This window comes from Bidens hawaiensis, unplaced genomic scaffold (assembly GCF_021521415.1).
Source record: "Bidens hawaiensis isolate Kalapana, Puna unplaced genomic scaffold, B.hawaiensis_p1.1 tig00001087_1, whole genome shotgun sequence".
Taxonomy (NCBI): Eukaryota; Viridiplantae; Streptophyta; class Magnoliopsida; order Asterales; family Asteraceae; genus Bidens; species Bidens hawaiensis.
Window position 1 is genome coordinate 646,998 of NW_027491062.1, and position 23,899 is coordinate 670,896.

Sequence of the window (23,899 nt, forward strand, 5' to 3'; positions counted from 1 at the left end):
TGTGTTGTTTTTTTAATTATTAATTAACCCTTGAATTATAATTTAGTATTAAATTATGTAAATTTGAGTTAAAAATGTATTTATATGAACTTACATGATAAACTACCTAACCCAATTAAACTTCTCGGCTCACTGGTTATATCATTTGTTACCCTAATCCAGTTTGATTTAAAAACCACTTTTTAAAACATTGGCCACAACGTCTTTTCGATCGATGACCGAAATTCTTTAAATCAAACAACAAAGTAAGGGTAAAAAACGTAATAGAGGTAAAGTGAAGTGGCAAATGTAGAAAGAAAGAAAGAAAGTAAGTTGATAGATAATAGATATAATTAATTAACTAGCTACTACTCCTACCGCCTTATCACTTTTATTATCCCCTAGAAGAAGAAATTGGGGATATGATATGATATAAAACCCTAATTTTCATTTCATTTCATTTCATTTGTATGTCTTTATCCTAATCTTCAACTCCATTGGAACAAGATAATAATAAACAGATAGATAGATAAAGCTTCCTCATTTCTTTCCATACAAGCAACCTAATAATAATCCGTCCGTACGCATAGCTAACGATACTTTCCAGATAACGTTCGTTATCCGGTACGGCTACGATTCGGTTATTGATAAATACAGGTATTACTTTTCAATTCGTTAAAAGCGTGTTAGGTTTTGTAGGTGTAGATAGATATTTGTGAAGGTATGATCAATTTTATAGTTTTATTACTTTATATTCATGTGTTTTAGGTATAGGTTGTTTAGCTAGATATAATGGAGCTTCATGAGTGTTAATTTGTGCTATGTTTAATTTTCATTCTCTTATTATTGCTGTAATTATGGTATGATAATAAGCTCAAGCCTACAAATTTGGTGTGAAGTTAGGATAAAATTTGAATTAGGCAAGTAGACTTTTGTACATAATAATAATGGGATGAGAATCTCTAGGCTACGAGTTTTGTGTATTTATTTGGAGTTTGGATGAAACTTGAATTCCGGGCAAGTGGAAGTTTGTGCATAACAATAACGGTATGATAATCTTAAGGTTACGAGTTTTGTGTATTTGTTTGGATTTTGGATGAATTTGAGTTTAGGGCAAGTAGAATTTTGTACATATTAATAACTGTATGATAAGCTTAAGGTTACAAGTTTTGTGTATTTGTTTGGAATTTGGATAAGTTTGAGATTAGGGCAAGTAGAATTTTGTACATATAAATAATGGTATGATAATCTTAAGGCTACAAGTTTTGTGTATTTGTTTGGATTTTGGGTGAATTTGAATTTGGGGAAAGTGGAATTTTTGTTTGATTGGATAGGTGATTTATGGTAGAATATTGTGTTTTATTGAGTATGCACCTATAATGTATATATGTGTGAACCCTCGGGTGGGCAAAAGTAAAATTGCACTAATTTTGACGTTATTTTACTAATCTCGTGAAAATAACGTTAAAAGTGGCGGAAGGTTAATCAGGCATCATGTGGTGGCGTTGATAGCCGAAAGACAAGGGCACATACACCGATCAGCCGGTGTCCCGATGATTGAGTGCTATGTGCCTTATGTCCAAGGCTTGATGCAAAACTACTATCGAGCCGGGGGTCTCACCGGAAGCATCCTCTCTATCCCTATGGGATAGAGGTAAGGCTGTCTACATCTTACCCTCCTCAGACCCTACCATAGCATTGCTATTGGTGGGATATACTGAGTACGATGATGATTGAGTATGCACCTGAACAGTGGTTGGTTGTGAATTTGAGTAACTGATGTTTGTCAATTGGTACATTTGCAGGTGCTATGTATGATGCTGCATAATAAATGGTAGGGTGCTTTACAGAGGGATGATGGCATTAGTAACCCACCAGGTTCAGGTAATTGCTTGCATTTATTATGGTCAAGAGTTAATGTATGAATGAATCTATTTTTCTTTGGAACGGAAAATTTCCTACTCTTCCTAGGACTTGTACCCATGACCTTTGGGTGATTAAGAGTGAGGTGCTGCCTCTGCCACTGGGCCACTAACCCCAGGACTATGAATGAATCTATTGATAAAGAACATACCTTCTGAGAGTTGTGACTTGTATATTTGGCCACCTGTTTTAACCTTTTTGGTTATTCCTTTGGAAAATAATTTGCTCTTATAATAATTGGGTAAGAGTAAATAAAAACATTGACATTTCGGTCAAGTCTTGTTTAGGGCTTTAAAATACACCAAAAGATGACTTTCTAACAAAAAAGAATTTAGCTAGGAAATGATGCTTTAAAAAGGCTCCACTTTTTACTTTCCAATGAAAACAACATAGAACATGAAAATAATGGTAAATATAATTCTCAACATTCCAACGATCGATAGGAAAATATGGTGAAAACCATTGTGCGATAATAATAGCTTTCATGATTCATTCTGTCTGAAAATAAGAACATACACAGGACTTTGATATTTTATCGGTTTTGAAGGGTTCATATGCTGTTCCAAGACCTTTATCTTTGAAGAAGGGTATTGAATCAAAGAATTTTTTGGTAGCATTTCCAGTTGTTAATAGAACAGATATTATTTTTTTGAAGCATAGATCTTGTTTGTGGTAAGTATTTGTGTAGCTGCAAGTGTTGATTTATTTTTTGTTTGCACTCTTCTTTATTTTGTATACTAACATACTCATATAAAAACAGTGTAAAGGCACCTCTATCTAAGAGGAAACCATTAAAAATATCATCTTTTAAAGGTAACGCTCAGAATGATGACTCCGGAAGCCGAGAGAAAGGGTCAAAGTCAACAAAGAACGTGGTCAAACTTTCCTACGTGCCAAAGGACCGAAACGAAACTGTTGCTGAGTCATCAAAAGTGAAGAACAATCATGCTACTCCTACTTCTAATATGGCTGAGACTACTGCAGGGTCTCAAGCTATTCAACTGTTTAAAAGTTGGTTGACTTTGTTACGCACACCTTCACAAAGTGAAATAACAGATGGGGAATTAGAGGAGGACCTGCCTTCAAATGAATTGGTGGAAACGGATTGTAAGATCCAAAACAGTGGCAGAAGTGCGATTTTGAAATCTGTTTGGGCTAGTTTTGCGGGTCTGGATCCTGCAATAAAGATACCTGCAATGATATTGTACGTCATACTTACTCTTACCTTTATCGTTTTTTGAGCTTGATTTGGGTTGCTTTTGGAGATGTATAAGAACTGTTGACCTAGACATCACAAATAGTTTCTTGCTTTTACCTTAACAGATTCTTTTTATGTAAATAGTTAAATGTGTTAATATGAACACAAAAGTTATATGATTCTGATAATAATCAAATGTGTTGAATAAGTTGATTTAGGAGGATTTATGCGTAAGAATACACTCTTGGTGACTTTTGCTTTCTCATTTGACCTGTATCCTTTTTCGAGCTCTGCTCGCGTGTAGTTTTTCAAGCTCAAGCTTGGCTTGCTTTATTAATTTTATTTATATATATACGCACATATGATTATTTTTTATATATGTTAATAGATATAGTTTTATATGGTTACAAATTATAGTTTGTAACATAGAATAAATTATGTGGTTTGTTTTATCATAATTTTGTATGTAGTTATTATTATTATTATTATGTAAATATTGGCTCATTGTGAGGCTGCAGCTTGTTTATTAAATGAATTTATTTTTAGGCTTGGGCTCGAGCTCAATTAAACTTGGTTTGATTTGAGCTTTTTCCGAGCCAATCTTGAGCAGCTCACGAGCAGATTGGCTTGTTTACACCCCTACTTGGGCGGAAACAACACAAACTACTCTTGTGACTAATGAATTATCGTCATAGTTACCAATTTATTTCCAATTATATATGATTATTTTTCGTCATATAAAGCGTTGAAACAGTCTTTTATATTTTACATTTTATTCTGGTTAACTTGAAGTTTTCTCACTTCTCATTATTTTATTTCTTTGTGAAACTTGATCTGCAGCATACCCCTGTACCTAGCAGTCAACATAAAATATGGACCGGAAGTCGCAAAGGAGCTGACACCTTTATGGATATTCGGGCCCCTGCTTCTCGCACTGTACATCAAAATTGTTCAAGGGTTATGCTTACTCTACGTTTACAGCTTCAAGCAATCGGTCAAATTGGTCAAAAACATACCCACTTATTACAATTATGTCATTAGTGGGAAGCTCAAAGAAACCATACACGCTCGTTTCTGGCAACCCGTGGTGGATTTTAAGAACTTACGATACAAAGAAATATGGAACCAAGTTCCAGAATGGATAACCGACAAGTATTTGGACTACATTGAATCAATATGGCCTTATTATTGCAAACTGATCAGGTTTCTGAAACGGGCCAACTTCATCTAGTGTTTGGAAGACGGGATTTTGATTTCGTTTTGGTCTGTTTTTATCGGTGTAATGTTTTGGAATAGGGCAGATTTGATTGAGGCAAGAGGTAGGAAACCCGAATTTGAATTGGAGTTCATCAGTCTTGAGGATTATAAGCAGAAAAAAAAGGTGGATTTTTTATGTTGAAATACATTGTATTTGAGTTTTTGATTCTCAGTCTTTTGAGATTTAATAACCATTTTTTACACGGATATTGTTGACGCTACTTTTAAAATGGGCTGTTTAGTTTTAATCGAAATGGACTGAAAACTTAATAGCGAGATCATTGATCGGTTGTGACCTAATTCTTTACGTTTTTCGATTCTCTCTCTCTCTCTCTCTCTCTCTCTCTCTCTTGTTTTGATTGTGTTAATGTATGAGTCGGTGTCACACAAGTGATGCATGATTAAAGACATGTCTAATTATTGGACGAAATATTTCAAGCACATCCATTGTAATTGTTTGACGCACATTATAGTCACATAGTAGTGGTAGTATGCTCATTTGATAGATCTAGGCAACTTAGAGTCTTAGTCGCACATTTACATTAGACACCTTGTTGTAATTAGTTTAGACGTACCACTGTAATTGGATAACTCAAAGACGCTATAGCAACTAGTATAGACGTACCATTATTATCAACAACTTAAAATATAACAGTACTATACTCAAATTAAGATAATAAATTCATAATTTCATTTTACAAGTTGAAAAATATAAGCATATAAAATTAAAAACTATCAATGAAAGCTACTCATTTAATTTTACCTTTCAGTTATTTATAAACTTTCTATTATTTTACAATTTTATCACTGTTTAATATTTAACCATTAAAATAGTAAAAGTACTAAGATCAACGGGCTAGATCACTTATGGCATTGAAAATTCACTAAGAAGTGTGGAAGTTAAAACGCTTAGACCAACAAATTCGTACCAATTATACAAATAAATGAAGGTTATTGTAATGTCCAAAAATAACAAAATCATTATGATTTCTATAATGTTCAAGTAACTCCTCATAATTTTCATGATCATGATACTTTTTTGATCTTATGCATAGTACATGAACAAACTGTTCCCAGCAGAGCACGCGATCAAATTGGTCTTCGGGTGCCACGCTAAATGCAGTAACTTTAACTTAAAATCGCACGAAAATTCATCAACTCTCGCGTCTGAAACATCATTCCCTGCAAAACAAAGTAGACGAAAACCAAAACTTATAAACATATTAATAAAGTTCTAATAGTATGATGAACAATAAAAAGTAATGGTTAAAACCTTGTCGGTATAGTCCACGCGCCAAGTTGCTCAGAGATGATCTTCTACGCCTTGAAGCTGCTTGTTGCGGTTGCTTTCTGCAGCCAACAAAAAAAAACGAACCAAGTCAAACGGGTCAGGTTTGACCGACTCGTTACACTTTTTTGCATTATCATTTTTTTATTATAACATACCGGTTAGAGTTTCTTTTAGCTTCCACCGTAGCTCCTTCTTCGCTTCCAACTCCATTACGGAATATTCTCATGTGATTGCTAATTCAAATAACAAGTGCATAGAGCTGCATGAGTTGACCGGTCAAAATGATTTATAATAATGAGTCAAATATGTTTACAAACAATTTTTATTATGATATGCAATTTGGATTATTTTTGACCCGTTTGACCCATTTTCTTTTTAGCTTACCATTTTTTTTATTTTACCAGTTTGACCCGTTAAAGATATTAATAACCCGAATTGACAGTGGACCTACCTATATGATCCGGTTGCAAAGTGAGTCCCGTCTCCACTAATGCAACAATCAAACTTATCAAATATGGCGTCGTTATTATACAAGTCACATAACTGTACAAAAAAAATACATAAATAAGCGAGTTAAATTTATGATAAAAACTATTTTCATAAATGATATTTGACCTTTGGTTGAAGATGCTCATGAATCTTATACGTGACAACTCGCGAATTCGACATCCGCATATCCCATAGCTGAAAAAAAAACATCCATAATTACAATCATAACAGTTAACATATTTTTAAATTATAATAAAACAAGAAGACCTTTAAATTTAGGTAGTCACGACTTAAAACGTGTCTTCCGTCTGGTGCAAACTTAATACTAGAGATTGATGCGACGATTTCTGTAAAAAAGGTTTTTGGCCCTCGGGTATCAGCATCCTGCAAACTGAGTTGTAATGACAACATAATTATATATTTTTTAAGTTTTTGATATAATGTTATTATTAAATAAATTAACATACATTGTAGCACTACGGTCGCATAATGCTGATTGTCTCATATCTACTAAACGAATAAATCCCCTTGAACTACTATAAGCAAGCAAATTACAATGCAGAGGATGAAACTCAGCTGATGTTATCACCTCTGTGAAATAGACATAACAAATTAATGTTAAATAAACGTAAAGATTGCTTAATATGTAAAGAAAGAACCTATATTAACATGTTACTCACCTGTAAGATCATCCATATTCGTCGGCTTCGTGTCAATAATATTGAAACATTGATCACTAACCTCAAGATTCCATAAGTTTATTCTAAGGTCATCCGCGGAAACAAACGTTTCTCCATCACTATACAAGGTTCACCAACGTCGTATCGACAGTTAAATTTCACAAAATAAAGTGTTACAAATATGGCCATGTGCATACATAGCTATATATTGAGTATTAAACTATTAATTAATAAACATAAATTAGGATAAAATGTAAATTAGATTACATGGTTACCTATTTATTGAAACAGAGTTGATATTATAATCATGAGCATGCGCATACATTTTTCGACATCTTGCAAATGCAGCATCCGAGACATTTTGTCCCTAAACAATGTATTAGTTTCTATCATATTTCAAGTTGAAAATTTGTATAAAATGATATTAGTTCATTCTAAGAGTAACATAATATCCTTACATTAGAAGGTGTGATATTTGTCCCCTTAGTATTATTATTATTAGTCCATTCTAGCTGATGACCGTTGGAAACCGATGATTTAGATTCCCCTTTTATAAAACTACTTTCAGACAAAAGCGAACTTTCTGAAGAGACATGTGGACTGACGTCCATTTCTTTGACTTTCTTGACTTTTCGCTCCTTAACCTGGCTTTAGAAACATGAAATATGTATATTAGCATTTAGCATCGCTAAGTTTACCTTTACTCACAACTGAAAGTAGGGGTGTGCATGAAACAGAGATAACCGAACACAATAAAAACTGGTTTGATTCTATTTTTTAAGAAACTGATTTTTAACTGAAACATACCCCCCCAATAAAAAAAACAAATATATATATATATATATATATATATATATCATTTATAAGAGATTAATAAATGGTGTAGCCAATAAATAGTGTAATTAAATCAACATGTGTAATAAACAATTAATCATTAATTAATAAAAAATTTAGAACCAAAGTTTTAGGTACAAATTCATTATTTTAGGCCCTTTTTACGGCCAAAAAATTTTCAAGCCCAAATGGTAAAACTGGAACCCAACTGAACCCAACCATAACCCTTATTGGGAAACCCGAAATCAAATGGTTTTCAAAAATCGAGTTGTTAACTTTTGGTTCGGTTTGAGCCCAAAACCAACTAACTCTCCTACTGCAAGTTTTTGGGTTGAACCACATCGGGTCGGGTTGGCCTCGAACACAGTTTGTCTTGCTTTTTGACCCATTATACGTTTCATTTTAAGTTATTTTCCTTTTGAAGTTATACTCGTTTTTACCTACGAAAAAGGTGAAATCTTGAGAAGATTATACCTTCCAAAGTTTGATGGTTTTGTCGTTGGTTGAAAGTATAAAGAGCGATCCATTCAACGCAGTGCACCATTTCAACTTGTTAATCTTCTCTTCAATGTCAACACTTTTTAAATAATCAAACTGTGAAACAAGTTATAACACTACTATAAATAGTTTCAAAGTCAAATATATTAAAATGGTCTTGTTCATTTTCATACACAATATTAAGGCCTTACACACCTCGGGCTCATGACTCTGGAATTCGGTCTTGTATCGATACTCAGGATGTTGCAGTAAAGAAACATTCGACCTGTTTAAATCATTTTGATAACTTTGCTTACTTATCACCTACGAGTATAATAACACGAGCAGTATGATTAAAACATGAACTAAATACATTATGAAAAAAAGCATAGTTTATAATAGTTTGGTTCTTGACAAGAAATAAGAACATCGTTCGCACATGTTTACCAGTCTCCTTTTCAAAAATGACAATGCGTCCTCCTCGATCACCAACAGCAAGATAATCACCGGTTTTGTCAAATTCAATGGCGGATATCACATCACCTAAAGAAGCATAGCAAAATTTGCATCAAAAAATAGATAAAATTTGAAGACACCACTTACATACTATATGAAGAAACGTGGATCTACTTACTAGTAAACGATCAACTTTCCTCGGGTATGAGTGTGCTATATCACCGATGGTTCTCCGGAGTATGAATTCTTCCACCTACAAAACGAGCAGCACCGTGAACTTACCCCTCAGAAAGGGACAGAGGGGTCCTCTTTGGGGTAACCCTCCGGTGTGAGAATAATATATTGTAGGAGAAGATAATAATAATCTGAAAGTGAGTAAGGATTTAGAATGTATTTTCTTGCTTACCTCCCCTTGTGGAGGTGGTGTGGTATTTATAGTGTTAGGGTTTCCAATGATTGGGCTCAGACCCAATTAGGGCCTTTTTGGCCTCCTCCTATTGCTTCGCGCCACGTGTCCTTAGGACACCTGGTGCTTTTTCATTGATTATTCTCTGACCATGGTATTTCACCTGACCCATGTGCAATCACGTGGTAGCACATGGGTTTTGCTGAGTTGTCCACCCTTCATTGGCAGCTGTCAACATCAGCATATTCTTTATTCCTTAAAGGATACCTTCTGGAAGGTTGTCTGATGAGCACAATCATGGTTGTCCTTATCCTGATTTGGATAAGGACGTGGTTGATTATGTGCATGTGTGATATGCGCCTATCCTGGGGATGCGCGAGGTCTTCTCTTTATTCTCACGCGCAGATGTTTCATGCGCAGATGTGATATGCGCAAGCATATGTAATATGCGTGAGCATATGTGTTATGCGCCACGCGCAGATGCGCCACGCGCAGATGTGATATGCGTGAGCATATATGATGCGTGAGCATATGTGATACGCGCCAAGCGCAGATGCGCCACGCGCAGATGTGAAATGCGTGAGCATATGTGACGCGTGAGCATATGTGACGCGTGAGCATATGTGATATGCGTGAGCATATGTGATATGCGCCACGCGCATAGGTTTTGGCTTTGTGTCTTCATGACATCCTGATTTCAAGCCTCTTGTCTATATCTTGTGGGTTGACCCGCCCCGCCCGATGTTAAGGCGGGTGCATACCTCTTCAAGCCCCCCCAGTCTAATGTGTGTCTTGTCTCGCGCGAGCGAGGTAAGATAGATATTAGACTTAATAGTTTGCTCTTTTAATAGGGGTTGTCTTTTCTTTTTTATTTCTCATATGTGCGTTGCGCGAAATTCTATCCTTTTGGTTGAAATGAATCGTCCATGTACGTGGTTGGTTGGTGCTGACATGCGTCAGAGATGGAGACGTTATGTGTCAGACTTTTCGTGTGCTCGAGGTGCTACAGTGGCCTTTCATGTCTCCTCATACAGTGTCAGGAACACGTGTCGCGCTCATGTTGGCCTGCACCTGCGAGTGGGGGCGCGTGAGCGTAACTCTGATCAGTACCTGTTTCTTTCTCTCTCCTGGGCCTATAAAAGCAAGCCTTTTGAGTGGTTTTTTCTTCATCTTCATTGTTATTTTCAGAGCTCCTTCTCCTTCAATTTTCATTCCGATTAAGAGTTTTCATCTTTTGCTTCCAGATTTCCGCGCTTAAAGTAACCGCTGTTTGATTCCCAATTGTATGTCTGATAACCCAGACACCACAATTTCCCCCAGCAAACGCCGTGTAAAATCGTTAGTTATGTCCACTTTGAAGAAGACCGGCAAGGGTAAACGGGCTGCCGAGGCCTCGTCGGAGGATGTGGGGAAGAACAAAACAGTGAAGAGATGGGATGAGATTCCCTGCAAATTGAAACAGTCTGACTTCGACAATCTCGTCGCCTCTCAGGGTTTTCTCCCTGAGTACAGCTGTCTGCTCCCGGCGACCGGGCAAACGGCGGCAGATTCGCCCACCGGCTACATCTCTTTATACTCTCACTTTTTCACTCACTGTAACCTTCGTCTTCCGATGACAAGGTTTATGGGTGCGCTCCTTCAGTTTTATGGGATTCACATATCCCAAGTCCATCCTTGTGGACTAGTGCGCATGACTCATTTTGAGTTCATGTGCAAAGCTCAGCGCGAGGAGCCCACCCCTCGGCGCTTTCAATATTTTTACAAGCCAAAAATCCAAGATTCTTGGTTCTCATTCACACCGCGCAATCAGAAGGTTAAGTGTTGCACTGTTTCCTTCAAAAGCCTTCATGACTGGTCTGAAAATTTTTTTTATATTAAGGCTGGTGTGATTCCTATCCGCATGACCATGCGCGCGATCACTTCTGCGCCCGTGGATGAGAATGTTCTTAAGAACCCAACGGGCACATGGGTTAACAAGTTAACTGCTGAACCATCCCCCGCCAAGAATATTTGCGAGGAGGCGCTGGTGGGGGTTGGTATGAGCAAGAGGTGGGCCGACAGCGCGACTGAGCCTGTCGTCCAAGTTGATGGCTTAGGTGAGTTATTAGCTCATTGCATTATTTCTGCGCGAATATAATTCGTTTTGCTGATATCATTTGTCTTGTTTTATGCAGTAAGCAAGGAATACGTCCACGCCGCCTATGACGAGCATATGGAGGGCGGCTCTGTCGCGCTGAGCGCTGGGGAAGTTGCTTTCCCCGATCGCTTCGATGATATGTTCATCCCTGTCGATTTAGAATTTTGCTTTGACAGCGATGCGCCTGGTAAGCTTTTGTACTTATGCTTATGCCTTTAGAATACCAAATTTGGTTAACATTTCTGTTGCACGTATTGTAGATGCGCTCGAGAACTATGAGTTGGAGCTTGCGGAAGAGGAGGTGGAGGAAGAAGCTGAGGCGCCACAACTCAAGCGCAAAGCTAAAGGCAAAACTGGCGCAGGGGCCAGTAAAAAACAGAAGAAAAATGATGCCCCTGTCGCCCAGGATCCTCCTACCCAAGCGAAGGGACTTGAGAAAACCAAGGGATTTACCTCCAAGTTTTCCTCGTCTTCTTTGCCTCGAGGTGTGGGCAATCCTCCCGTCCACACGAGGTATGGTGCTGCCACCTCATCTCTTCGCGCGGCGGACAAGGGAAGCGGCGCTGCGCCCGCTATTTCATCTTCTCCAACAGGTATACTTTGTTTATATTTTGTGGTTTTATGAGCGTGATTCCGATAGAGTTATTAATGAAGCTTTGCTCACTCAAATGTTTGTAGAGCCGGCGACTTTGGTGGCTCAACCTCAGGCGCAGCAAGGTACCGAGGCTGCGCCGAAGGTTGCTTTGAAGTCCCCTGTTTTACCCTCGAAAAGGGGGAAAATGGACTTCATGGCGATGCTCAATTCGCGGACGGCGGTGCGCCAAGGTATTTATTGCGCTTTGATTTTCTGATTTTTTCCTTTAGATCAAGTCATGAATCATTTCTCCTTGTTGGTTTTTTCATAGGAATTATAGCTGGCACACAAGCTGCTGGCGGCACTGCTGGCGCCGGCGCCGTTAGTTCTGCTCCTGCTCCAACAAGCACTGAATCTCCTCTCATTGGGATTACAAAGGAGCAGGAGACTATTTTACGTGCTGATCTAACGGCATCAAGGCCTCCCTCACCTCCTCCTGCGCGCAGCCCTCCTCGTGAGACTGTTTTTGATTTTCCCAAGTCGCAGGAGAAAAGACCTGTTACAGAGGATGATGAGGTCAATTTTGAAGATTCCGATGGTGGCCGCGCAAGCCCTATAGCGTCACGAGATTTTGCGGCGCAGCCTTCTTCTCGTGGGGCAGGCAGGAGCTCACCAGCTGGCGCTGACTTTTCTGCCGGTTCTCCGCAGGTATAAGTTTGTTTTTCTCCGCTGTGCGGACTTCCAAATTAGTGTCTAGATAACTAAAACGTTTCTTTTGCGTGCTTTGTGTTTGCAGGAAGCCGATCGCATATATCGCCCGAGCTGGAATATTACTGAAGATAGCTCATTTCAATCCATGGGCGTGTGTGAAGACTTCTGGGCTCACTCTGTTCCTCCGGCTGAAAGGAGGTTTCAGGAGGACCGCGCTCGCGTGGACTTGCTCAACGACCACCTTTTTGCTGGGTCTGCGTACTTTGCTGCCTCCCAAGAGCTTCGCAATGATTATATAAAAGTGCGCGATGCCCTTGCGGAGGCCAAGCAAGAGGCTAAGATTTCTGCTTGGAATCTTTCTGACGCTCGAGAGAGAGCTGAGAAACTCCAAGCAGAACTTAGTGAGAACCGAGCAAGTGCCAACGCTGCCTTTGTGAAGCGCGGGCATGAGCTGCAGGCTGCGCGGGAGAAGCTGCAAGCGGCAGAAGCGGATGCGGCCAGGTACGCGCGTCGAGCGCGTGACTTGGAGTTGGAGGCAGAGGCGCGTGATCAAACTCTTGCTCAGGCTAACACTGACAAATCTTTATTAGAGAGTGATGTTGCGCGCCTGAAGAAAGAGCTCGATGCTGCGCGAGCAGAAAAGGATGAAGCCTTGGCGGCAGCAGCGTCTGATAGAGAAGAGCTCGATGCTGCGCGAGCAGAAAAGAATGAAGTCTTGGCGGCAACAGCGTCTGACAGAGAAGAGCTAAAACAAACCAAGGAAACTGTTGAGTTGCTAAACTCTCAGATTCCTGCTCTTGAGACGTCTGTTTCTTCTCTCGCGCAGGATCGTCAATGGCTAGTTTCACAGGGTGTGACTCGTTGCGCTTATGCGATGAAATACTCAGACGAGTTTCAGACCCTTGTGATGGATTGCAATGCTGCGTCGCGCTTGGTGGGTCGAGCTGAAGGGTTTAAGGATGGCTATGAATATGGCATGCTGAAGAAGAATCCATTCGACTACCCTTATCAGCTCGACGTTGTCTGCGCTGACATGGCCGAGATGGGGGAGAAGTACTTGAATACTCCATTTCCCATCCTTGAGCAGGTATTTTAACCTTAATGAGTTTACCTTGACTTATTTTCCTAATATTTTGTACTCATACTTTTCCTTGTGACTTGCAGATAGCCGCGCTTGCTGACCAGCCCGATCTTGGCGCGCTAAAGAAATTACTTGACGAGTGTGAAGGGACTGGTGGCAGCGATGATGGCGCAGGAAATGCTGCCTCTGCTAGCGGCTCTGGCGTGGCCAAAGGACCTACTCCTGACACTATCGTGATAGAAGACGACTCCATTCAAGACGAACAGCTTGATTATGGTAAGTTTGGAGATGACGAGGAGCGGGCTACGCCAGATGCTGAGGGAGGAGGTAATGATGAGGGCGATGAAGAGGCTGATGTTGATATAGAGACTTGAAAAGCCCTTCATGTTTTTTTTTGTTTGTAGTTTTTATCTCATCATTTTGTAAATTTGTAAACTTCTATGTTTTGGAATGAAATTTTGTTTTTCCCTTATTCGCATCTTGCGCATTCCCAATTCATCTCTTTATATTGCATTTTTATGCTCGTTGAATATAAGGTATGCTTACACATTGAAACTTGGACGAGGCTGTAAGGAAATTATTTTATTTAATCCTTAACAGTTGTCGCATTTCAAGTTATTTTGCAATATTCTGAATATGCTGACACGTGCCTTGGCACTTCGTTATTCCTCCTTTGCGCGACGTTATCGCGCATTTATTATAGGGAATTATGAATGAGTTTTTTAGCCTTTACGTGTCAGTATGTGTTACTCTGATATCCATTATAATCCCATGCGCGACCTCGACCTGAGACCTTAACTATGTTTTGGCATGTGCTTTGCCTTAGTTGTGCTTAGGTACTTTTATGGTCTAGCTGTGCAGCATGTAGGATGGATGTTATGAGTGATTTGAGCTAAGGCTCATATTATTGGGCTAAGGCCCCGACGTTTTAGAGTTAAAACTCGTTAACGCATTTGAGCTAGAAGCTCGCGCATGTATCTTTTACTTCGTTTTATTTTTAGTTTGATGTCAATACAATGTTGTCATATTGCTCAAAATTAATAAAGGGAAGTGTGAAACATGTATGCAAAAGGTAATAGAACACACATTAAGAGAAAATAGCGCGCATCATTATTCATAATGGCTTAAAGGGCCTTGATTACAAACTTGACAACTTTTACATGAAACATTTTCTAAGCTGTGCTGCGTTCCATGTGCGCGGGATCTTCTTTCCATTCAAATCTTTTAAAGCGTATGCGCCTTTTCCCAATTCTTCCGAGACTTGATAAGGTCCCTCCCAGTTGGGAGACATCTTTCCCGGGGGTATTGCGCGACTAGCTTCATTGTTCCAAAGGACAAAATCATTCTTCTTGAAGTGGCATTCTTTCACGCGCTGATTGTAATATTTTTCTAGTTTTTTCTTGTATTTGGCTTCACTGATGATAGCCGCCTCTCTGCGCCCTTCAAGTAAGTTGAGATCCAACCTCCTTTCTTGCTCGTTGTCTTTTTTACTCATCATGAGCACTCTATAGGATGGGCATCCAATCTCTGCTGGAATCATAGCCTCCGTTCCATAGATTAGGCTGAACGGGGACTCGCCATTGCTGGTTTTGCTTAATGTCCTGTGCGCCCACAGGACATTAGGTAACTCCTCGACCCATGCATGGGATTCTCCCTCCAACCTTTTCTTCAGCCCATTCAGCAAGCTTTGGTTCGCGCGCTCCACTTGGCCATTCCCTTGAGGGTGGTATACTGAAGTGAAGACTTGGTTGATGCGCAATTCCTTGAGCCAACTGGATATCTTCTTGTCAGTGAATTGTTTGCCATTGTCGCTCACAATTTCCATTGGCAGGCCAAAACGGCATATAATGTGGCTCCAAATAAATTGCTTCATTGCCTCGGCTGTGAATTTTGCTAGTGGCTTGGCTTCAACCCATTTTGTGAAATAGTCTACTGCCACTACCAAAAACTTTACTCGCCCTTGCGCTTGTGGTAAGGGACCCACAATATCGATTGCCCATTTGTGGAAAGGCCATGCGGAGGTCACCGGAATCAAGTTGTTCTTTGGCCGCATGGTGTTTGGCGCATAGCTCTGACACGCTTTGCATTTTTGGATCTCTTTTAACGCGTCCAAGTACATGCCTGGCCAATAGTAACCTGCGTTCATTGCCTTGGCAACCACCATGCGCGGGCCGGCATGTATTCCACAGATTCCTTCGTGTATCTCTCTGATCACATAGCTTGCTTCCTCAGCATCCAGGCATTTCATGAGCGGTCCAAGATAAGAGCGTCGATATAACGTACCATCAAGCATTTCGTAGTTCTGCGACTTGTGTCTTATCTTCCTCGCCTGTGCGCGATCGTCCGGTACCTTTCCCTCCTTCAAGAATTCCATTATTGGAGTTATCCATGATGAAGGTGTTGTATGAATTACAAGGACAGACTTCGCTCCCACCGACGGGTTGCTCATTATTTCCACCCTGACATCTTTGCCAAAGTGATCGAAGCTGGTTAATGCCATCTTGCTCAGCGCGTCGGCAGACTTATTTTCACTGCGCGGAATGTGTATGATTCTGAAAGATTCAAATTGTTCGATGAGTTTTTTCGCCTGCTCTAGATACAGAGGCATGGTGTTCTCCTTGGCATCATAAAGGCCATTGACTTGCGCTGCTACCAGGTATGAATCTACATGAGCCTCTAGCTTTTTGATTCCGAACTTGTGCGCGATGCGCAAACCGGCCAGCAGGGCTTCATACTCAGCTTCGTTGTTGGTGCTCTTGAAATCCAACCTGATTGCGTAAGTATACTCATGATTTTCTGGATCCACCAGCTTGAGGCCTGCGCCGGACCCTTCGTTGTTTGAAGCTCCGTCAGTGAATAATCTCCAAACGTTTTCTTCATTATTGGCTTGCGGAGGGTCTAATTCGCGCTGAGCCTCTTCAACTTTTCCTTCAGGGATTTCTGCGATGAAATCAGCTAAGACTTGTCCCTTGATTGCTGGACGAGGCTTATAGGCGATCGTGTGCTCTCCTAATTCCAGCGCCCATTTTGTCAGCCTTCCTGAGAGCGCGGGACGTCGCAAGACTTGCTGGATGTTGTAATCAGTCAGGACTTCAATGGGATGACCATTGAAATATCTATGAAGCTTGCGCGACGCATGTGTTAGTGATAAAACTAACTTTTCTATGATGGTGTAGCGCGTCTCAGGATCTGTCAGCACCCGACTTACATAATAGATTGGTGTTTGGATTCCCTTGCGATCCACCAACAACACTGCGCCAATGGCGCGCTCTCCTGCTGACAGGTACAACGTTAAAGTTTCACCAGGAAGTGGAGCTGTGAGCGCAGGCAGATTTATCAGACATTCTTTTATCTCAGTGAAAGCTTGCTCGGCCTCAGGCGTCCACTTGAATTGGCTTTTCTTTAAGCAATTTCTCAATGTGTTAACGAATGGGGTAGATTTGCTTGCATGGTTTGCTAGGAACCTGTTAATTGATACCAATCTGCCATTCAACTTTTGAACTTCCTTCATGGTGGATGGTGAGGGCATGTTAAAGATAGCCTCCACCTTCTCTGGGTTCACCTTGAAACCATCCTTGGTGACCATTACACCGAGAAATTTCCCTTCTTCTACGCCGAATGTGCATTTGCTCGGGTTGAGCTTCATGTTTACTTCCTTTAGGCGCCAAAGGGTTTCTTCGATGTCCTTGAGCATTTGTTTTTCCTCCCTGCTTTTAATCACCAAATCATCCACGTAGACTTCTAAGTTTCTTCCAATTTGCTCGTTGAAAACCGCATCCATGAGTCTTTGGTAAGTGGCTCCTGCATTCTTCAAACCAAAGGGCATTTTTGTGTAACAGAAAACACCATTGTCAGTTCTGAAGGCAGTCTTGTCCTCATCTTGTGGTGCCATTTGAATTTGGTGATAGCCCTTATAGGCATCCAGGAAACATTTGAGCTTAAATGGCGCCACAGAGTCCACCTTCGCGTCAATGTTTGGGAGGGGGTAATAATCTTTTGGACACGCTTTGTTGAGGTCCTTGAAATCAATGCACATTCTCCATGACCCATTGCTCTTCTTTACCATCACAGGATTGGCTACCCATGTTTGGTATCGTATTGGGCGGATGATATTTGCGCGCAATAGATCTTCTACTTGCTCATTCATGGCCTTTGCCTTCTCATCCCCCATGACTCTTTTCTTTTGAGCAATTGGCTCTACAGACTTGAATGTGTTGAGAGAATGCTGCGCCAGGTCTCGCGGAACCCCAGTCATATCAGAATGTTGCCACGCGAAGACCGATATATACGTTGTGAGCAATCTTTTCATTCTCACCCTTGTGTCATCTGATATCGTAGCTCCAATGGTGATTGTTTGTTCTGGGAATTTTGGGTTGAGAATCCATTCCTCTGGCGCGTTGTTTGCCATTGGAAGCTTCATTCTTCCTTCTCGCGGTATACTTGTTACTGCGCACAAATGATCTCGGTATACAAATGTTACTCCTGTTGGTGTTGGGAACCCCAACGCGCCGTGCGCTGGTGACGGTATGGCGTTGAATTGGGCAATCGTTCCTCTACCCAAGATCATATTATGGCATGAAGTGGTGGGCAAGACCAAGAAGTTGACAATTTCAGCTCGCTTGTGTTTCTCATCCCCCAAAGTTAGTTCGAATTGTATCTGACCTAGGGGGTGAATAATTTCGTTTGAGACACCCGAGATTAGTGCATTCACAATTTCGAGCCTTGCTTGGTCTGCTGGATCCAACTTCCTGAAACATTGCTCATACATGATGTCTGATTCACTGCCGGTGTCCACCAGGACTTTTGACACCTCATAATGAGCGATGTGTGCAGTGATGACTAGAGGACTGCTGATAGACGGGCCTCCTCTGATTCTTGGGAAGATTACTTGTTGCTCGCGCCAATCCCCTTGGACTTGCGCGCTTCTCTTCCTCGATCTTGTCCTTGCCTTCCTCCTTCAGCTACACAGATTCTTTTGAATTTTTTACTGGCTGAGGCTCCGTCTGGTTGTTCATTCTCTGGTCTTGGGTTTTTCACCAGGTGAGCCAACTTGCCTGATTTCACATCTCTTTCAATCGCATCCTTTAAATGGTGGCATGCATCGGTGTTGTGCCCTGTGGACTTGTGAAACTCACAATACTTGCCACTGTTTGGTGGTCCCTTATGGAGTAATGGCTTGGGGCTTTTAAACTGGACATTCTCTGTGCTTAACACTTGCGAAGGCGTTTTGGTGAGGGGAGTCCATATTCTTGGTAGAGGTCTGTTTGGCTCTCTGCCGCCTTCCCACTTGTCACCTTCTCCGCGATTACGAATGTCTTTTTGGGGCTGGGGTGAACTTTGTTGCGCTTGCTTTTCTGCGGGAGAATAACTGGTTTGTTGCAACCTGGACCATACGGAGTTTTGTTTGCCCCTCCTTTCATTGTTGCGTGGTGCTTCTGTTTGATGCCCTCTATCTCTTGCTCTGTCTTGGGCAATTTGTTTTTCATTTCGCGCGAAGATTCGCGATGCTTCCATAAGCTTAGCACAAGTGGTTGGCATGTCATCTCTGCTCAAGAGAGCTCTGTGGAGTTGATCACTGCGCGCACCTTGTATAAAGGCCACGCGCAAGAGTTGTTCAGTGATACCCCCAATTGCAAGAGATTCCTGATTGAAACGAGTTATGTAGTCTTCAATGGTTTCATCATTCCTGCGCACGCAGTGCATGATGTCATCGGGGTCGCGCGTGTGTCTGCGCTGCTGTACAAAGTGAGCCTGGAACTTCTCCAATAGCTCTTCGAACCCATCGATTTGTCCTGTCGGCAAGCTTTCGAACCAGACACGCGCTGCGCCCGTGAGGCAGCGAGCAAACATGTGACACCATTTTGGCATCGTCCAGCTTTCTAGGTTTCCAGTGTTGTAAAAACCTTGTAAGAAATCATCTGGATCTATTGTACCATCGTACTTGCCTAGACCACTTGGCATCTTGGTTTTGTGTTGAATGGGAGCCTTCGCAATGCGCTCAGTGAATTTTGAATGCTTCACCAAGATGGCTGGCCTATATGGTGTGGTTACGTCCACTTGCCCTTTCGCTTGTGGGTTGTACGGTGTGTATAGATCCATATCGGCTTTGGCTCCAGGCGCTATGTTCATATGCGCGCGGAGCTGTGACCCTCCTGCATGAGTATCTCGCGTCTTCCTCATGCTGTGCACATCTTCCTCATCACTAATATCAGCGTGCTCGGTGTGAACAGAGTGACCATCTTCCGGCGCGCGCGCCCTTTTTGTTGTTCCCTGAATGGTTTGTTTATCAAATGCGAGCCTTTGTGTTAAGTCGGCTAACTTTTTGTGTTTGACCAGCTCATTGTATTTGTCCATTAAACGCCGTTGTTCGTTTATGAGCCATTCTTTAGGGTCATTGGTTTCAACTTCCGGACCCATTGGTCCTTTTTGTTTTGCACCAGTCAGATTTTGGAACGTGAGATCGTCTGGAGGAGTTTCAGTCTGGCTATGAGGTGTTGTGATGAAGGGATGGTTGCTGGTGGTGCACGCAGTATCACGCGGCGCCCTCAGAAACTGATGTCCCTCATTAACATCCTCAAGCTCATTATCCTCCAGAACTTGATCGCTGTTTCGAACACCGGAAACCATGGTGAAGATTTTCAGAGAGAACTGAAGAGATAGTGGTTTTGTTGCCGTTGTAACAGGTGATGGCGCGAATGAAGAAACGTGGATCGACTTACTAGTAAACGATCAAATTTCCTCGGGTATGAGTGTGCTATATCACCGATGGTTCTCCGGAGTATGAATTCTTCCACCTACAAAACGAGCAGCACCGTGAACTTACCCCTCAGAAAGGGACAGAGGGGTCCTCTTTGGGGTAACCCTCCGGTGTGAGAATAATATATTGTAGGAGAAGATAATAATAATCTGAAAGTGAGTAAGGATTTAGAATGTATTTTCTTGCTTACCTCCCCTTGTGGAGGTGGTGTGGTATTTATAGTGTTAGGGTTTCCAATGATTGGGCTCAGACCCAATTAGGGCCTTTTTGGCCTCCTCCTATTGCTTCGCGCCACGTGTCCTTAGGACACCTGGTGCTTTTTCATTGATTATTCTCTGACCATGGTATTTCACCTGACCCATGTGCAATCACGTGGTAGCACATGGGTTTTGCTGAGTTGTCCACCCTTCATTGGCAGCTGTCAACATCAGCATATTCTTTATTCCTTAAAGGATACCTTCTGGAAGGTTGTCTGATGAGCACAATCATGGTTGTCCTTATCCTGATTTGGATAAGGACGTGGTTGATTATGTGCATGTGTGATATGCGCCTATCCTGGGGATGCGCGAGGTCTTCTCTTTATTCTCACGCGCAGATGTTTCATGCGCAGATGTGATATGCGCAAGCATATGTAATATGCGTGAGCATATGTGTTATGCGCCACGCGCAGATGTGATATGCGTGAGCATATATGATGCGTGAGCATATGTGATACGCGCCACGCGCAGATGCGCCACGCGCAGATGTGATATGCGTGAGCATATGTGACGCGTGAGCATATGTGAGGCGTGAACATATGTGATATGCGTGAGCATATGTGATATGCGTGAGCATATGTGATATGCGCCACGCGCATAGGTTTTGGCTTTGTGTCTTCATGACATCCTGATTTCAAGCCTTTTGTCTATATCTTGTGGGTTGACCCGCCCCGCTCGATGTTAAGGCGGGTGCATACCGCTTCACTATACACACACCATTGATAGATTATACATGCCTTATAACATTTATCACATATCATAATGAACTTGGAGCTAATTATTATATATAATAATATTATTATTATTATTATTAGGGGAGTCAAAGTCAAAAGGGCTGAATTTGAGGTTGTTAGTGTAATCTTGCGTAAGTACGGAGACCTAGTTGTCGAATTTACAAACCTAAAGGTTTTTCGAGTTAATTTTTCTCCTATTCTTGTCTAACAAGGAATTGTATGGGTAAAGAGTTAGAGGGTTAATAAGGATTAATTGTAGACTTGTTGTCAATTAATCATAAAAATTAATAATACAATTGAGATTTAGACTTGAAATCTGATTACCTTGTTAACTTCTAGTATGAATAGAGGTAGATCATTTTATATCGTGCGTTGTCTAAGTTATCAATATTATCTATTCGTATCGTAATTTGGAGAGTAGCCATGGCATCTCGAATAGGGCGATCCACTATCACATTTTTAATAAAAAAAATCTAGCCTATTTTATTCATGTCATTCGAGTTTCTATCAATAATATTTTCCACATATCATACAGGTCATATAAGGTTACACTGGCCCTTTTGATACGTGGAAAAGGTTTATATGGGCATGCATAAAAATAGATAAAGGTTTTATACAAACTGTTATACAACCCTTATAACCTAAAATGATTCATGTGACAGTGGTGTGTTGTGCTAGAGTAACTTATATGGACATATCACATATGAAATTTTCCATGTATCATATGGGGTGTATAAGATTAATCAAAGTGCGGTAGTTCTGAATTCAGATAATTAATCAAAACTTGAATATTATCGAAATACACAAATCTTAATGATCTATAAAGTTAAAAAACTTCAAACAAAGATGAAATTTAGCACAAAATCTCTTACTGTTTTCGATCTCTTCGTCGGAACTACGTTCGCCGAAAACCTGAGAAAACTGCCAGTGGAGAGGTGAAGATGTCATGGTTTTAAATTCGTTTAGTTTTTTTTTAAATAATCGAAGTTTTATATAATTTACTATAAAACGATTACAATAAAGTGGCAGGCAAACGGGCAACAAGCTGCGCCGCAACCCCCTTTTGAACAGCAAAGCCAATCCTGCTAAAAACGAAGCTTTGAGACCTAGAAGCTGAAGAGGTTCCGTGTACGACGCGCTGAACCCTACTCAAAAATTTCACAGCCTCTGGAGCCAGAAAACCAAATGTATCAAAGGCAAATGGTAGAAAGACATGTTGATTATCTAAACAAGCTTTCTCGTGTTTAACAACTTTGCCCGATTCAGCCTTCAACGCAGCCTGACCCACAACAAACCCACGGTCCCTGAGCCCAACAAGAGGAGACACTCCTGTAAGATCCACACAGGCGTGTTTCCCCCCTGTCCACCCGAACACAAGAATATCAGCTGGTCGTAAAGTAGACATCCCTTCAATAGGATCCGTGAGAAAGTTAACAGGGGCCTCCTTTTTAGCAGAAATCCCTGCCCGTTTAAGAACATCACACAGAACATCCCTAACTAGATCATGTCTGTATTTAAAGCCAGGCAATTCTTTGCAATGCACCGCATGGTCACCAAAAAAATCCAAACAGACCTTGCGACAAATTGGGCATGGTTTGAAATTTTATTTAATAATTCGGAGAATTTGAGAAAAACAATGTTTGATGAACTATGGTTGAAGTTAGTTAGTTTGTTAGTCTTATCTACTCGATGTTTTTGGAAAATTTAGTTTGGATTCTCGTTGGCCACGAATGTGTTTTTTGTCGTTTTCTTGCTCATTCTAGAATATTATATTATTATTGGCTGTGCTAAAATACGCTGGCTGTGCGCATTGTAGTGAGGCAGGCCAACCATTATTATACTAGTTAATATTATATGTGTTGCCTGATATAGTCCCTTGGGTTTTAGTGTTTATGATAAGCAGCCTTTTAAGTTAAGTTAAATAGTAAGTGTAAAAATTGATAAAACATTTCACATGTCATAAACAGAGAATTTAGATTTCTTTTGAGTCCAAATCAGATGTACAAACTTAGAATTACTCAAATAATGTCATGAACACGCAAGACAAGAACAATACAAACTAAAAAATATCAGCAAAAGATTTCAACAAAAATAAGCAAAGACGATACATTAATTAAACAAATGTAATAATCCAAGAGATGAGAGAAAACATATGAAGAACAAAGCGAAGCAAGAAGACGAGCAAGAAGGTAATCATCTGAAGTAGAACAACCCTAAATATATATTTTCTTCAATGAACATAAAGATGTAAAACGAGTTAGCCATATAATTAAATTCTTTAAGCCAAGCTTTGAAGCTAATTAGCCATTCCAAGCCCATCTTTTACTAGACAGCTCCAAGTCCATTTGTCAATTAACCGACCCTCGTTAACAATACATGAGCAAAAGTTAGAACTAAAAACATACAATATTATATAATATTTTTATTATACAAAATGAGCTCAAACACATTTCAACAATACATTAGTTCATAAAAACGAAAATAGCACGCCGTCAGCTCTTGATCTTGAGCTTCTTCATCAGCCAAATCGGCAATGAATTCCTACAAAACCAACATTATTAGTCTCGTCACGAAAACCCACAATCCAGGGAGGATGGGGGTTGTAATATGGACACTGGGTCACATTGCCAGATATTGAACATATTCTTACCAACTCCT

The 23,899-nt window shown here is 40.7% G+C and overlaps 2 protein-coding genes across 3 annotated transcripts; one reads left to right on the forward strand and one right to left on the reverse strand.

Moving 5' to 3' along the window:
• Window positions 1–455: 455 nt before the first annotated feature.
• Window positions 456–4,673, forward strand: LOC143558299 (uncharacterized). The gene is made up of 5 exons (XM_077047155.1): window positions 456–636; window positions 1,785–1,863; window positions 2,450–2,574; window positions 2,663–3,106; window positions 3,941–4,673. The coding sequence occupies exons 2-5, from the start codon at window positions 1,834–1,836 to the stop codon at window positions 4,329–4,331; spliced, it is 990 nt and encodes a 329-aa protein (XP_076903270.1). The 5' UTR covers window positions 456–636; window positions 1,785–1,833; the 3' UTR covers window positions 4,332–4,673.
• A 617-nt stretch (window positions 4,674–5,290) lies between these two features.
• Window positions 5,291–22,200, reverse strand: LOC143558308 (serine/threonine protein phosphatase 2A 55 kDa regulatory subunit B beta isoform-like). Of its 2 annotated transcripts, none has more exons than XM_077047162.1 (14): window positions 22,114–22,200; window positions 8,568–8,671; window positions 8,345–8,452; window positions 8,126–8,245; window positions 7,276–7,461; window positions 7,093–7,184; window positions 6,818–6,936; window positions 6,605–6,728; window positions 6,405–6,528; window positions 6,264–6,332; window positions 6,100–6,191; window positions 5,804–5,881; window positions 5,631–5,707; window positions 5,291–5,539 (listed from the first exon to the last, which is right to left on the reverse strand). In XM_077047162.1, the coding sequence occupies exons 1-14, from the start codon at window positions 22,187–22,189 to the stop codon at window positions 5,403–5,405; spliced, it is 1,506 nt and encodes a 501-aa protein (XP_076903277.1). In that variant the 5' UTR covers window positions 22,190–22,200; the 3' UTR covers window positions 5,291–5,402. The 2 variants fall into 2 exon arrangements, 1 of the variants encoding a protein (XP_076903277.1); XR_013139719.1 differs by having other exon boundaries at window positions 5,503–5,539; window positions 5,804–5,907.
• Window positions 22,201–23,899: the final 1,699 nt, after the last annotated feature.